The 14,749-nt window shown below is 42.2% G+C and overlaps 1 protein-coding gene across 4 annotated transcripts in view; it reads right to left on the bottom strand.

The window, feature by feature from the left end:
* kmt2d (lysine (K)-specific methyltransferase 2D) overlaps positions 1–12,426 on the bottom strand; it is a 32,692-nt gene extending 20,266 nt beyond the window's left edge. Inside the window, exons 1-30 of one of the 4 annotated variants that reach the window (XM_070969373.1) lie at positions 11,992–12,426; positions 9,487–9,569; positions 9,041–9,152; positions 8,719–8,921; positions 8,507–8,616; positions 8,240–8,402; positions 7,224–7,395; positions 6,952–7,066; positions 6,572–6,750; positions 6,166–6,461; positions 5,911–6,030; positions 4,962–5,764; positions 4,712–4,825; positions 4,466–4,579; positions 4,211–4,315; positions 3,944–4,125; positions 3,516–3,680; positions 3,203–3,312; positions 3,023–3,067; positions 2,725–2,913; positions 2,476–2,637; positions 2,258–2,380; positions 2,031–2,152; positions 1,797–1,932; positions 1,599–1,685; positions 1,436–1,513; positions 1,164–1,322; positions 942–1,011; positions 483–721; positions 278–351 (exon numbers count right to left, since the gene is read on the bottom strand). In XM_070969373.1, coding sequence (XP_070825474.1) covers positions 278–351; positions 483–721; positions 942–1,011; positions 1,164–1,322; positions 1,436–1,513; positions 1,599–1,685; positions 1,797–1,932; positions 2,031–2,152; positions 2,258–2,380; positions 2,476–2,637; positions 2,725–2,913; positions 3,023–3,067; positions 3,203–3,312; positions 3,516–3,680; positions 3,944–4,125; positions 4,211–4,315; positions 4,466–4,579; positions 4,712–4,825; positions 4,962–5,764; positions 5,911–6,030; positions 6,166–6,461; positions 6,572–6,750; positions 6,952–7,066; positions 7,224–7,395; positions 8,240–8,402; positions 8,507–8,616; positions 8,719–8,921; positions 9,041–9,152; positions 9,487–9,535 — 4,596 coding nt within the window. In that variant the 5' untranslated portion in view covers positions 9,536–9,569; positions 11,992–12,426. Of the gene's footprint in view, positions 1–277; positions 352–482; positions 722–941; positions 1,012–1,163; positions 1,323–1,435; positions 1,514–1,598; positions 1,686–1,796; positions 1,933–2,030; positions 2,153–2,257; positions 2,381–2,475; positions 2,638–2,724; positions 2,914–3,022; positions 3,068–3,202; positions 3,313–3,515; positions 3,681–3,943; positions 4,126–4,210; positions 4,316–4,465; positions 4,580–4,711; positions 4,826–4,961; positions 5,765–5,910; positions 6,031–6,165; positions 6,462–6,571; positions 6,751–6,951; positions 7,067–7,223; positions 7,396–8,239; positions 8,403–8,506; positions 8,617–8,718; positions 8,922–9,040; positions 9,153–9,486; positions 9,570–9,801; positions 10,177–11,991 lie in introns of those variants that run through there. The other 3 variants (XM_070969375.1, XM_070969376.1, XM_070969374.1) reach the window with 3 other exon arrangements.
* Between the last annotated feature and the right edge of the window lie 2,323 nt (positions 12,427–14,749).

Here is a 14,749-nt window from a genome sequence, read left to right as displayed (position 1 = left end):
TTACATAATTTGACACCAAAAACATTAGTTAATAATCAATAAATCTTTTTTTAAGAAACATCATACATTACGTGTATGTAATGTAAGTTTCCTGTATGTCTCTGTTTAGACATTTTTCCACTTTTGCACAGAACGGTACCAAATGCTACTTGGGAGAATATGATCAAACACTGCACTAAAAGAACCTGGCGGAATTTAATACATTTTAGACAAACAATGTTTTAAACAGAACTGCAAAAATTGACTTTTTCCTTCAAACAAGAAACAGAGAACCTACCAGATATGGAACCTTGTCAGCAGCTGACACCTTCCTCCAGATCTTCATGATTTGCTTACATCGACTAGCCCAGTCTGTGACAGGAGAAATGTTTAACGTCTGTTCAATATCCAACAGTGATGTAAATCTTACTTTGAAAAAAGCATTACTGTTTGCCCTAACAATGGCTTGTAAATGCTGGTATGGTATTTTTTTCCAAACTCACCTGGGTAGTCCTGTTTGAGAGTGGGAAAGTTGGTATTGGCATAAAGAACGGGGGAAATGGTTGAGAGTTCTCCCAGCTCCTCATCTTTCTCCCAGCGCTGGAGACTGCGCTGGTTGTAGGACAGCCCATCACCCTCTGCCTCAGTGGGGGTCGGTGGGGAAGAGGGGGTTGCTGGAGTAGAGGGAGTGGCCCAGGGGCTCTCCTCACCCCCATCTGGACTGAACAATCCTCCTCGGTCCCTGTACATCACACAGGAGGGTATTGTCTTGCATACAATAAAGGGTTTACATGTGCCAACAGAGACAAAAGTCTGCTCTACACTGGAAGAGTAAAATTAAATTGCATCTGCTTTTACTCTTCCGCAGACTTTTACACTTTGATCTACAGAATGAGTAGTTGCAGAACTACATACATCTGTTGGGAAATAAAATGCACTGGGCAATTCAGTATTGGTCCTACCGCATATCAAAGAACGGTGACTGAGAGAGGCCAGGAAAGGCGTCCATCATTCCAGCTGAGGGCAGGGACCCTGCAAGCAATTTTCCATGTTTGAGTCCCAGTCCAAACTTCACTTAAACATTACTTGCATATACGCATATGTCCCCAATTGAACAACAAACATGGTTTTAATTTCAAAGAGGTAATGATATGATCATCTGCAGGCATTCCCCTTGTACACACCTGAGAGGAGAGCTCTCTGTGGCAGAGCATTGCGATTGAGTTCTCCCTTACTGCCCTCCAATATGGGCTTCATGCCCCCCAGAGAGGAGCCATCCGACACTCCCAGAACCTTCCTGAAGAACTGCTCAGAATCCTGACTCTCCACCCCTTGCGGAAGACCTGTCATGGCAGGACAACATCATGTAAAGAATGATGTTAACATCAGGTATTAAATCAAATGCAAAGTTAATATGCCATACTGTATATACCAAAGAATAATCTCAGGGGAGTACCTTCACTTTTTTCTGCATCAGAGTCATGAGGATCAGTTGACGCCTGGTCCTTCAGCAATGAGGATGGTGCAGAAACTCCTAAAAATGTGTAATTTTAAACCAAACTGCAACTATCTCAAGACCATAACATCAAATCAGGAGCAATGTCCAAAGAGACACCTACCTGCACCTTCTCCCTGAGCCTGGGGGTCCTCACCCCCTTCTTGCTTGAGAGGAAAATTATCTTTCATCACACGATCCTTGGCATCAGCTAGTGAGAGAAGCACAAAGGTCACACACCATGCACTAACCTTTTCCACACCCAGTGTCACAAACCATTTACAAAGTTCTCATGTGTCACAGGTCAAGTTAGTGTTCTTACTCTCTGGGGCAGTAGTTTTGAGGCCTGACGACGCTGGTAATGAAGGTCGGACAAGGCATGCGCCCGGTCTCTGCCCTGGTGGTATCATCACAGCTTTCTTACTCAAGTCTATTAGTGTCTTCCCAAAGAAAGCCTCCTGCAGTGAATTACAAACATTTAAGATACTAACATTATATCACTGGATATCATAAGTTTTTAAAAATATGTAAAGCATTGGGCAGAGAGAGCATAAACCTGAAGATAAGCTGGAAACATGTCCTCAAGTTTGCTCTTCTTTCGGCCCCGACGTTTCTTGGCCTGTTCCTCGCCCTCCACTGGTTTGGGATCCATTATGTTATCTGTATCAGGGTGGGGTCCTTTGCATACATAACAATGAAATTCAGTTTCCTTAAACAACAACAGTAACAAAGTAATATGTAATCACTGGATGAAGAAAATTTCAACTATCTGTTGTTACTTACCATCGTCAATGGTTCTCTCTATTGGCTGTCCATCTAATGTAGTCTCTCCAGCCAGCTGGGCAAAAAATTCTTTCTTCATCCGTGTGTGACACTTCCTTTGTCGCACCATGAAGCCTCCAATTCCTAGTACAATTTATACACAAAATGTTAGTAAATATTTCATGCATTTCTTCTATGTGGATGTTATCGGTTGCTTTGTGAAATTCTGGGTTGTTTACCAGGCCTATAAGGTTTCCGCTTTCTTTTTTTGCTGTCCTCTGTCTCCTCTGCTCCTCCTTTGAGACCCTCGCAGTCAGCCATGCCTTCAGCTCCCTCTGCACCAGCATCCCTCTCAGGGCTCCCCACATTCTCCATCTTGGGTTCACATTCCATGGGCTCCCCTATAGAAAAACATCAAAATTTTCACAAAGTCTTAAAAAGGACCAAAAAACCACTGAAAATTGTTTACACATGGAGAGTGTGCCAACCTTTTCCCTCTTCCCCATCGCCTTCGCCCTCCCTCAGATCGATTCCATCGGGACCTCCTTCACAACACAGAGTGCCAAGACGAGAGCGACGCTGCCGTCTCTTATGCAGGGGAGACATGGAGATGCTGCGAAGCAGGGACATACCTGACTCCGTCAGCCACACACCCTCCAAACGGTAGAACTGGGGTTCTGTAAAGTTGAAAATGCAAATCTGAGTGACTTACAACAAAACAAATAAAAGGATGGCCACACAGAAGACACTTGTTACAATAAGTATGAATAAGCAAAGTCCACTAACCTGGCTCTTTGATCTTTATGGAAGCCATAATGGCTGACTCTACTACTGTGAACAAGGGCAAAAAGCAGGTAGAGAAAGCAAAAGAAATGTCATTAGTGCATACAAAAATATTCTGTGTATATTTTTGAAAGCTTAGTCTTCTTGTCTTCAGATTTAAAACAGGGTTGTTCTGAGACTTACCCACAGGTTTTGGAACATATGGGGTGCAGGATGTGCATGCAAAGCCTTCATCAGAAGCTTGTTCCACCTCATCCTCTGTGTACAGACTTTCACAGACAGCATGGACCCATCTGCACAGGCACACAGAAATACATTCATATGCATACGTTTCATAACAAATCACACAGCTAATCAAAGATGTTATGGAAAAATTCATGACATGAAACTACATAAATAATCCATTCCCCACTTGTCTTCATTAGTTGCGGCCTCATGAAAACCTCAGTTTCTGTGTCTTGTGTATGCATGTGTAGTTCTAATGAGCAGCACCCACCGATCGCAGTACTGACACTGCAGCAGCAGCTCCTCCTCCATGAAATTCTCTCTGCATACTGGACAAGTGACGAGACTGGCACAGGGGCCACAGTGTGTGTAGTTGTTCTGCCACTCACAGTGGAACCCCGGTGAGTTGGAACCACACTGCACACAGCACACACACCTGCACAGAAGTAGAGAAGCACTCCGTAACAATAATACAGCTAAAATGCAAGAAAAAAAACAACAAAGATGTCTATGTGAGTGCTGTGACATTTTTTTCTGTTGGAGGCAGAAGGATGGGCCTCTGAATTGCTAATGCAGGGCTGTGGCATGAGTGTTTTACATAATATGCAAATTTACATGTGTTCATTTCCATTTGACCCCATTCAAAGCTACAAGGATGAACAAAGCATTGTGCATCTAGATTTTTTATTTTTTTTTTACCATTTGCACTTCCAACCACCCTTGGGAACATTGTGCAGGGGTGGGTCCAAGCAGTAGGTGTGATAGCTGACATCACAGTCATCGCACAGCAGCAGACGGGAGGGGTCTGAAGCCTTTCCACAAACCTCACACACAATACATTCCAAACAGCGCCAGCCCTTACGCAACATTGTCTTGGTGATCTACAAAAGATATCAGGTTTAATCTATTTAGATTTACAAAATACAATGATGGAGGGAAAAAAGTGAAGGATAAAGTTGTGCTTACTTTGCTGTTCACACAATAGGGATGGTAACACTGGGCACACTGAGCACAAGCCAACAACTGCCCCTCCAGACCTTTTCCAAAACTGCCACACACAACACACATATCCTAAAACAGCAGAGAGAAAGAGAGAAGGAAAAATAAGAGAGAGGGAAGAAAGAGTCTATTTGTGTTGCATCTGAAAGTGACAACTGTGGTTCCCCGCACAGCAAATGTCTCAGGGTAATTAAAAATGTCACACTATAACAATAGCTGTACCTGGAGAAGGACAAATTTATCTGTGTTTGAGAAGAGAACCACTGTGTTCTGCATGGTGTCATCTTCCTCATCATCTTCCTCCTTATTTATTCCAGTGTCTGAGGTCATGCTCAGCTGTGGATGTGGGGATAAACAGTTACAAACATTTTGCCAAAATTTGGAATTAAATGACAAATGATGACGACAATGATTAGGACTATGTTCTAAAAGCTACAGAAAATAACACTGTGTTAAGTCACAGCTCACCAAGAAGGCATCAATGCAAGAGGCCATGGCTTTGAGGCGCGACCTCCCACCACGCCCTCTCCCACCACCACCCCCTCGAGGTCTTCGTTTCCCAGGAAAACTATTGCTTCGCCCCTATAAACCAAGGAAAAACCATTTCAATGTCAGGTAATGTTGTGAGAATGTGAAAATGACATCTTAAAAACAAAAGTAAAATGTCAGCTCTCCAAACATTAACACTCAATGACCAACTTGTGCATGGTGACCCCACCTGTTTGACCCGTGAGCGGCCTGGGGATCCTCTGCGTTTCACCTTCTCTCTGTCACTTCTGAGGGGTTCAAAGGGAAGTGAGTCATCAGTCTCAGTGAGCAGGTTATCTGTGTGTGACCGGCCAGCAGGTACAAAGCCAAGTTCCATAGAGAGCTGAGGATCAGGTTCTCCTGGAGAGCCCATAAAGCCACTGCTGCTCTCATCTCCATGGCTCATATTGGACATCTCGTCCAGCAACAATTCTGGCTTAATCTCTTGCTCCTGCAGTTCCTGCTTCATGTCAACATTGTGTTCATCTCCTTTCATTGGCTCGTCATCCTCTTCTTCTTCCTCGTCCTCCTCCTCAGAGTGATGTGGTAACCTCCCTTCCATGTCCCCAGCAGAGAGGGCCTCTTGTGTGTCTACTGATAAAGAAAGAGGAGAGGGAGACCGGTTGTCCTGGCATGGACTTCTTTCCTGCTTTTTAGCCATGAGCGAATGCCCTGTTTTGTCCACAGAGGCAGGAGAAGCTGGTAACTTTGGTGGATCCTTACTGAATGGTTCTGTGATTGGCATGCCATCAGACACACTGTTTAATAAGTCTGCAGACACTTCTTGTTCCACTGAGGGGGTGGTCTCCTTCTCCCCTTTCTCCACCTTTATTTTTTCAGGGCCCTGCTGTGACAACGGTGGTTCTGCTTTATGGTTGTTAGACTGTGTCTCTGCTGTGTGGTCCTGGGAATGGGCGGCTTGGGTCACCTGGCTGACTGTCTCTTCTTCATCAGCAGGTAGACAAGAGGGCTCCTGTTCTGCTGTTGCACATTCTACATTTGAGATTAAGGAATGCATGGTTATTAGTGTGAACATTTCTAAATCTGTCATTAGTTACGGTACACCATCATACAAATAATTAAGTACTGCTTTGTGTTCAGCTTCAAAAATGTGTGTCTACAGTGCGTTCTGTGTTTACCCATAGACTCGGGTGGAGCAGCAGGCGCCTCATGAGAGAATTCCTCTGTTGCTACCTTTGGCTCTTCCTCCCTGATCCTCTCTCCAACGTCTGTTGGCGCAACAACTGCAGACTCCACCCCTTAATACAAAAGTACTTAACTTACAAAGCAAAATCTTTGACATAAACAAGTTACAATCTGATTAATCTTTTATAAAACTCATCGCTCACATGCTTTATAGGCTTTGTGTTACATTGTGTCCCCTTCACACTTACCCAAGTCCATGGGGGTCTCTTTGTCAGTTGTGGCTTCAGCCTGACCCCTCTCTGATGTGCCTCTCTGTCCTGGTGTCACCTCTGATAAGTCTGTGTGCTCTTCTGTCACCATGTCTGCATCCGTTTGGATTGTCATCTCCACCAACTCCATGTGTCCTTCAGTCTCCTCAGATGCCTCTCTGGTTTGTGTCTCTGCTGTGTATGGTTGAGTGACAGGCTGCTGCTGCTTGCAAAGCAGGCAAATGCACTTGGCTTCGGTAAGCTCCCCCACTAAAGCACACTCACTGTGCACCCACCTAAGACAATAAAGAGATCATCAAAAAATATTTTATGACAATATGAGCTACAGGCCCATACATGACAGCTACCTCCAATGAACACTATAGTGATTGTGCATTAAACTAACCTGTGGCACAAGCTGCAGCATTGCAGTGTGACAGATGGGTTGGCAGCTTTGCTGCATACCCCACACATAGAACTGCGTTGACGCTGGCAGGCCTCACACACAGCATAGTTGTCAAACCACTGGGCCGAACCTGGCAGCACCAGTCCACGGACACCACACTCCGTACAAACACGACACCTCTGATTACAGATTATGGAGATAAAAACATAAAACTGATCAGAAACATGTTTTAAAAAGCACTCTTTGAAATATCCTGATACATAAAAATACTTTCTGACATGAAGATTCAGTCTCAAAAATACATGAGATTTTGCTTTCACAATAGGTTTCCAAGGTAAGGCCATCTCTTTGTACAGAAGTGAATAATAAATGTGACTTACTCTGCATTTCCATGGGTCAGAGGGAAGAGAGTCCATGGCTGGCTGGAGACAGAAGGTGTGGTAGCCCTTATCACAGGAATCGCATACCAACATTTTGGAGTCCTCTCCTGGTTGTCTGAGGAAAAAAAGAATCAAGAACTCTTAAAATGTGAAATAAAATTCAAGATCATTAGGATAATTGTTTTAAAAACTATGTAAAAACCATACCATCCATGAAAAAGCATTAGAATCACTTGCATAAAGTACAGTTTGATTCATGATCTTGGACTCACCTGCAAGTCTGGCACACTTTACACTCTGGGCACTGCCATCCTGCCCGCTGGATGGGCGTGGCACCGATCTCCAGACAGGCCGCATGATAATGTTGGCCACAACCCGTACAGAACAGCAAGTCCAAGAGCTCCCCCGTTGAGTCACACACTGCACACCAAGCCTCCTCTCCTGCTGTTAAAAAAGAAGAAAACATGAATTTGTATTAGAAAAACAAAATCACATTATCATAATTAATTTTTTAGGTTTTCTTAGGTCAACATGAAAGTCAACAGTGAATAACAACAAGGTAGGTAAGAGACACTTTTAAGATTCCTTGTGTTTCGTTAAGCAAAGTATTTTTTTAAAGTTACTGATGCTTTTTTTGTTTTGTTTTTCAAGGTATGCAGGCTGCTGACATTTCACAACAACAAAGAGCACAACCATGTTCAATGCCTTGGTAGTAGGGATGGGTATTGTTAAGATTTTAATGGTACTACTAGTCTTGCCAATACTGCTTAGCGATCCAGTACTTTTAACAGTACTCTTACTGATTCTTCTTGAGCAGCAATGGCGACAGCATTGTTTTGAACAAATCACTATTAGGTTAGTTAGTTAACTCCTTGTGGGATCCATGCTGCTAGCAATACATAATAAGACACACTCTGACAGAGGATTGGGAATCACAAAAACACATCATAGCCGAATGTCTAAATCTCTCTGAGTTTATCAATACTAGTCAAAGTATTTTTAAAAGAAATCTAAAAACGTACCTCTTCATTTTAGCATTTAACTCGCTGTGACTTTCATCATATGGGGATGAAACTTTTACACTTTGCCTTGCACTGCTGTACTTTTAAACTGTTATATTTTACTTGATTTTATGCATCCTATGTACCCTATTTTATTACTGTTATTTAGTGGTTTTATTTATATTCAGCTGGTCACGATCTCTGTAATGTGTTCACAGCACAAGCCATACACTGTCAGCATGCCCGAGGTAATGAAGTCATAATTTTGACAATGATGTTTCTCTTACCCAACTCCTCTGCCTTCTCTATGTGCTCTGGACAGAGGAGGACCAACTGCTTCATGGACTGGAAGGATCCACTGGCTGCCGAGCAGGGGAAGTGGTAGAACCGCGAGCAGCCCTCAGCATGGCATCGAATGGTTGCACCCAGCCTTTTGCAGTATTCGCAAAGCTGAAACAAATGGTAGCAAGTAAGATTTTGTGAAGAAAGCCTCTGTTAATACCTATATTCTCACACAATACCATCTAAACCAAGTCTACTAACAGTGCACCTACCCGCTGTGTCCCTGAGATAACGGCCTTATCCACATTCTCCAGCTCCTCATTCTCCATCCGCTTAACTCCCTCCGACCACACCGCACACCAGTGATGAACCCAACAACCCCCTGTTCAATGTAAACCCAAACATCAGTAAAATTCCTGAACAAATTAAATTTCTACATCTGTGTGCTGTATTTCTCATAATAGTATAATGTTTTGATTTAAACCTGAGTCGTCAAAGAGTGCCGCCAGACAGGGGGAGTCGGAAAATCCAATGGAAGACAGGTCATCATTCCCGGGCTGAGGCAGTGGAGAGGCTGATGGCTTGAGGGTCGGCGGCTCAGAAGATGGCCCAAAGTGTCTCAGTTCCCGCTGTCCATGCAGGCTCCTCTCCACACAGTTACAAAGCGCACAGGCTCGAACGCTTTCTCTGCACAGCCACAAACAAAATTGTTTAGACAAGTAGAAGTTCAGTTTCTGGTGTTGCAAAAGCAGCTTTCTGCACAGCAGTGTGCATGATATCATTTACCATCTGAATGAAAAACTTACATAGGTGTGCTGGAAGAGGCTGCAGTAGAACCAGACACATCCTCAGCAGCAGGATGGGCTCTGGACTCCTCCTCAGAGGAGACAAGCTGATTTGAAGGGGCATTGTCATCAGCTAGAGAATGGGGGAAAGTGGGGAAACAGTCATTTAAAGAAAACATTGCCTTAAATAACGAGAATACATTGTTTTCACCAAATTTATATTATCTTATCTGCTACGGGGAAATTAAAAAAAATCTAATTGTTGCATTCAATTGTTGTTATCTGTATTAAATTCTTTTTATAAAACTCTGTTTTGGGAAAATGAAAAATCTGTTTCTTTGTCAACCAGGTGTATTTCCCTTTAGGAGCAAAGGCACATGTGACAGTATTCATCTGCCTGTAGAATAGTGTACATTTATAATGGATGATATCAAGTGCAAATCACATTAAAAAAAAAAACATATTACCTGTTGGTTCAGAGTCATTCTCTTCGCAGTTAGATTTCTGCTCGTCCATCCCCCGTACTGATTCTGACCTCCTTAACAGAGATCTGTGATTTAAAAACAGTCGGAATCAACTTGCTAATGTTAATCAGAAGTAGAATTGTTAATGGCAATATCATTAACATCTGCTCTGTTATTACTGTGTAATGAATGAAGAGAATAAATCTGTAAATGATATTTTAAAAAAATAAAATAAATGCATGAGATTTAGGTTTGCTGCCACAAAAAATTAACAGGTAGTTAATTACCTGTTAATGTAGTATAAAAGTCTCCACTTACCAAAATAGAAAATGGCATTGTTCATTAGCCGCCATATGTTTATCAGCTTTTAAGAAAAAAAAAAGGAATCTCCAAAATCCATCTTTCTTGCAACACCATACTATACACTGGTCTCTCTACCCATCAAAAAGCACTTCTCCCATTAAGACTTACAACCAACAATGCAACCAATTAATTATGGCTGTTATGTCCGCACTTTAGATGATTTCCTTGTGTTAATCTGACTTACGTTAGCACTAATGCAATCGAGCTTTCTCGCAAACTCATGAAAATAGCGCGAGGGTTACAGTAGACAGATCAATCGGACCCGTTTTAACAATTCATGTTATTTTTTTACCCAGCAATACATAATACTAATCGGTGAACCTGCTGCGTGAAAAGGCACAAAATGATCAAACTAAAATGGTGTTTTCTTAAATAAAACAACCATAAATCGGGATACACAAAGAAAACACAACTTCCGTGTGTAGAACTTCCTGTTGCAGCGGGACTCCTTTCGTGCAAAACCGTTGTCGCTCGCATCATAGTTCCGCTATGAGATTCACGCCATTAACAAAAATACAGTAAAACAAACAATGCAGGACTGGACGGGCTCACCATTTTTTTTCTTTCACCGTGCAAAAATAGGAAGTTTAATCATGTTTTTTAACGGTTAAAGAGAATGCACAAGCGATAAAAGGAGCCGATCGGCCATGTTTCGCATGGTGTATTTAACTTGGTATAGATTGCCTCACCATTATTTGTTATAATCGTCGTGAATGTTAGAAAATAGGTAACCGAGAGAATCGTCCGTGATACGACGTTGCATACCCTGATCCATTGGACTCAAAAGACAATGGCTAAATATGACAGTGACTTTGAAATATAGATCCAGCTGGGAGTCTCGTAGTGTTTTCGTCTGATACTAAACAAAAACTGTGCGTTCGTAGCAAGAACAGCATCCTGTGAGCTAACGATATCACACACACACATTTCGAAATGGTCCCTGCTCATTCTCACTGAGGCAGCTGGGAGCAGATCCCAGTACGAGGACGGGTGCGCTTTTCTCGTGTTTATAATGACAGGAGCAGAGCTCTTCACAAATGAAGATCAGAATGCAATCAATCATAGCACTAAACCAATATCAATGCCATTAGCATTGGCATTGTCAAAATGATTTAGGAGTGTTATGAATGCTTCTCCAGCTACTACTGAGCAAACACTTGAAAAATAAAATTCAACATACCTGTTCTATTAATGTAACCTAAACAACATATGGCGCTACATTATAACGCTTTTTAGGAAATGTCTACAATAGCTGTAAACTGCAGAAAGCAACAGAACTGGTGGTAAAAATAAATAAATAAATACTCTATGTAACGTTAATGTGACATCTTCGTAATGGACGTTTTCGGTGGTAGCAACATCGGAAACGCACGCTCTTCTCGACGACAACAAACAAGCGTCAAATCCAAGTCATACAGAACCTAACTGGTGTTATATCAGAGGTAATGAAGATACTAACAAGGCTTTATCTCTAAAATGAAGTTGGCAATGTCCAGAGCGCAAGTGATGACATGATGGCCAAGTTAACGTCTTAACATCCTGGCTAGCTAAGTTAACATGAAAAGTGTTAACATTACAAATTAACTTTGGCGGTGAACGCGTTAGTTCTTAATTTGTAATGTTAGCTAACAACAGCTGTTCGCTGTTGTAGTTCCATGCTAAAAGCTATTGAGATTTTATAGTTGAAGAACTGCAGAGCTAAGCACTATTCCTCAATGTAAACACCGACTTCAAAGGGTTGGTTGCGTCCAGCAAATAGCCGTGTCCATGTCACCAGCTATAGACTGATACGGAAAAGCTAACAACTGCCAATGGTGACGTAGCAGCTAAGTGTCCCGAAGAGGCAAAACTACTAAACATATATCCAGTCTCATGCACAGGCACATATACTTCTACAATTGTCAACCGGCTACTCTGTGGATCATACCCTGGACGCCGCCGACCTAGAACATATTCCAATCTAAAGTTAGCTCACAGGTAACACAGCTCGTTCTCCAGCAAGTAGACATCACCATGTGATTGAAGCTAACAGCTAAATGTTACCGATAGCAGAGCTAACATTACCCGGTCTAAGGTCAGGGTTTGTGTGTCTTTAGATATGTCTGTTGCAAGAAGTTAAAAGAGGCAATAAGTAAAACAGCTCACCTCACGAAAACAATATCGTCTCCTCATACATCAGCAAAATCCAAACAGCCACACAGCTTCCCAAAACGCTGATGGTCGCTTCATTTTATGTACCGGACTAACGCTGCGGCTAGCCGGCTGGAGGGAGAGTGGGGGAAGTGCACGTCGGCGGAAGGCAGGCTGTGCAGTGCTGCTAGCTAGCTCTTCAACTAGATGGATAATGCTATAGTTAGCAAGCTAACCAGCAACTTGAGCTTTGTGTCGAGTGGTCGTATACTGCCAGGGGACAAGTAAACATGGAGACAAGCCTTCAACCAGCCCCGAAAAGGTTCCAAAGGTTCATAAAGTGAATCCAAATAGTACCAATCTGTCTGGCTCTTTGCTTGTTGATTTACATTGAAGGCTAATAACCCAATACTTGCTAGCTTCTGCCCTGTTCTGGAATCTCGCTCGCGAGGTCATTAAGGCTATTGCAAGTTTGCACAAAATAGTGCATCCGAAAATTGCAACCCCAAACTTTGTTAACACGATAGTAAATATATTTTTTCTTTAAGTTTCAGTCGACTGCACACATTCATCTACCTAAATTTGCAGCTCAACTTTGCATGGGTACCCTTGTGTGGGTCACAAGCATCTCTCCACTTCGCCAAACTGCGTTGCGTCTGCACACGGCTGTTCCGCCAAGCGGCTAGTCGCTGCTAGCATTGCTAGCTAATAACAACTACGTCAAAAATTAATTCATGCAAAAGAACCAGCAAATATTGTGTTTTATGAGCAGATACGAGTAAAACGTGTCACAGCTCCAGCGCAACGATGTTCAACATTGTGCGAGATTGATCATTTACGGCACAGCACACGATTTTAATCTGGGGAGCGCGGACCTCTGAAATATGGTACATATCAGATATTAGGTCATTAGATTTTCGGATCCAGGGAAGCCATTTTTCATTAACGCTACATTGTCGTTATTGTAAGACCAAAGCTACTTTGACATGTGTGCGGGTGAATGCATTTGTTGTGATAAATGATCAGCCCCGATCTAACGCTAATTGATTTCGAATTGGTCTATAATTCTCCTTAAAAATAAAATTTGTAATTAACGTGTAGGTACTGAGAGCTTCATCACGGTTACTAAGTCCACTTTTGTTTCCATACTGCTGTGCACGGCGCATTTAGCTGGAGTGAGTGACAACGATTGGGAAGAGTAATCGACCTGAATCTGGCTTGATCTGAAATAATCCTCGACGAAGTTTCAGCAGGTTTACTGATAATAACCGAAATAAGAAAGGATACCTGATTTAGCTAATTTTTACATGTGTTATTGTGCACGCTGACGATTTGTGAACACACTGGTTTGCCTTATAACCCAGGCAAAGTTACCATCCACGTGGATTTATATCAAGAAATATGGAAATTAATTTTAAAAATAAAATTAATGTTTAGACCTTAGATAATACTGTATTGCTCAGCTATCCAGCAAACCATAAGACCCTTAACAAACCCTTTCCTCTGACACTGAATCAGAGGACAGTTTACTGAATGAACTTTCCAATTTTTAATTATCAGTAATTGCTTGTTCATGTAATAAATATTCAAATCTGGTCTATAACTTAGTTTAAAGAACAAACATAATGTATATTGTGGGTGAACATAGTACTGACCCTGTTGAGTGTATTGTTGGGAGGTGGGTTATCTTTATCATTTGGTTGCCTTATCACTGTAAGAAGATCACAATGGCATGGGTGATGGGGAAACATAGGTCCAAGAAAGTTGTTATAGGAAGTAGTTTTGCATTAAACTGCTTTCCTCTTTCCCCAAAAAAGTGTGGCAAAGCCCAAAAGATTTGTTCTGTAGGCTACTGAGCAGTTCTTGCAAATCCTCATGTATGTATGTAGTCCTTAAATCAAGATACCAACCTCCCCATCCATCCCTTCAAGGGTTTCAGTTGTGAACAAAAAGCCTGAGGCAGTACATGCCGTGAAGCTTGGATGTCATTGGAATGATCCTGTGAATTAACAGAAAATTAAATTAGTTAACAGTCAGCTCCATTATGAGAAGGCCACAAATCAGCTATTGTACAGTGCGTGTCCTGTCATGCCCAACAGCCAAACACTGAAATGTTACAGGTAAATTGCAAACTGAGGCTATAACTTAAGGCTCATAAGTGAATGTAGAGAAGAGCATTGCTGAATGTCCACACAAATGCCTGACAGGTCATCTGCAATACATTGTGTGCTACATAAGCGGTGAACCACCACCTGCTGCAGAGGGGTGATCTGCAGCTGACCCTGCACTGTGAAACCACTGTGGTAATGTGCAGAGGCATCTTTGTGCAGAATGTGCCCCCCAGGGCTCAGATAAGACCACTGGGGAGAAAAATGTTGCAAGAATTCTTATCAGCAGGGTGAATGCAGTTGGTACTCGAAAGCTCCATGCAACTAAATAAAGAACTGTCCAAATGAACGATTTCCATGCTACAAGCCTTAATTTTTCATATCAAGGTAATGAATTTTTTTCATAATTGTCATTAAATTTACAGAAAACTTAAATTGTTGACAGCAATTCCTACTCAAACCAAATGATAAAACCACGAACAGTATATTTTGATGGGGAAATGTGTGTTTAGTGACTGAGTATAGGGTGTGCAGGTTATCCTTTTGAAAATAGGTTATTACTGGGCCCTCTGACAGGATTAGTTAACTTCCCATTCAGCTTTAGCAAGATTGGATTAGATTTTGGAGGGGGGGGACTGAGACTGGTTTGAGGACAGTGACTGATT

The sequence above is a fragment of the Chaetodon trifascialis genome, chromosome 8, assembly GCF_039877785.1.
Source record: "Chaetodon trifascialis isolate fChaTrf1 chromosome 8, fChaTrf1.hap1, whole genome shotgun sequence".
Taxonomy (NCBI): domain Eukaryota; kingdom Metazoa; phylum Chordata; class Actinopteri; order Chaetodontiformes; family Chaetodontidae; genus Chaetodon; species Chaetodon trifascialis.
This window is presented reverse-complemented; position numbering and strand designations above follow the sequence as displayed.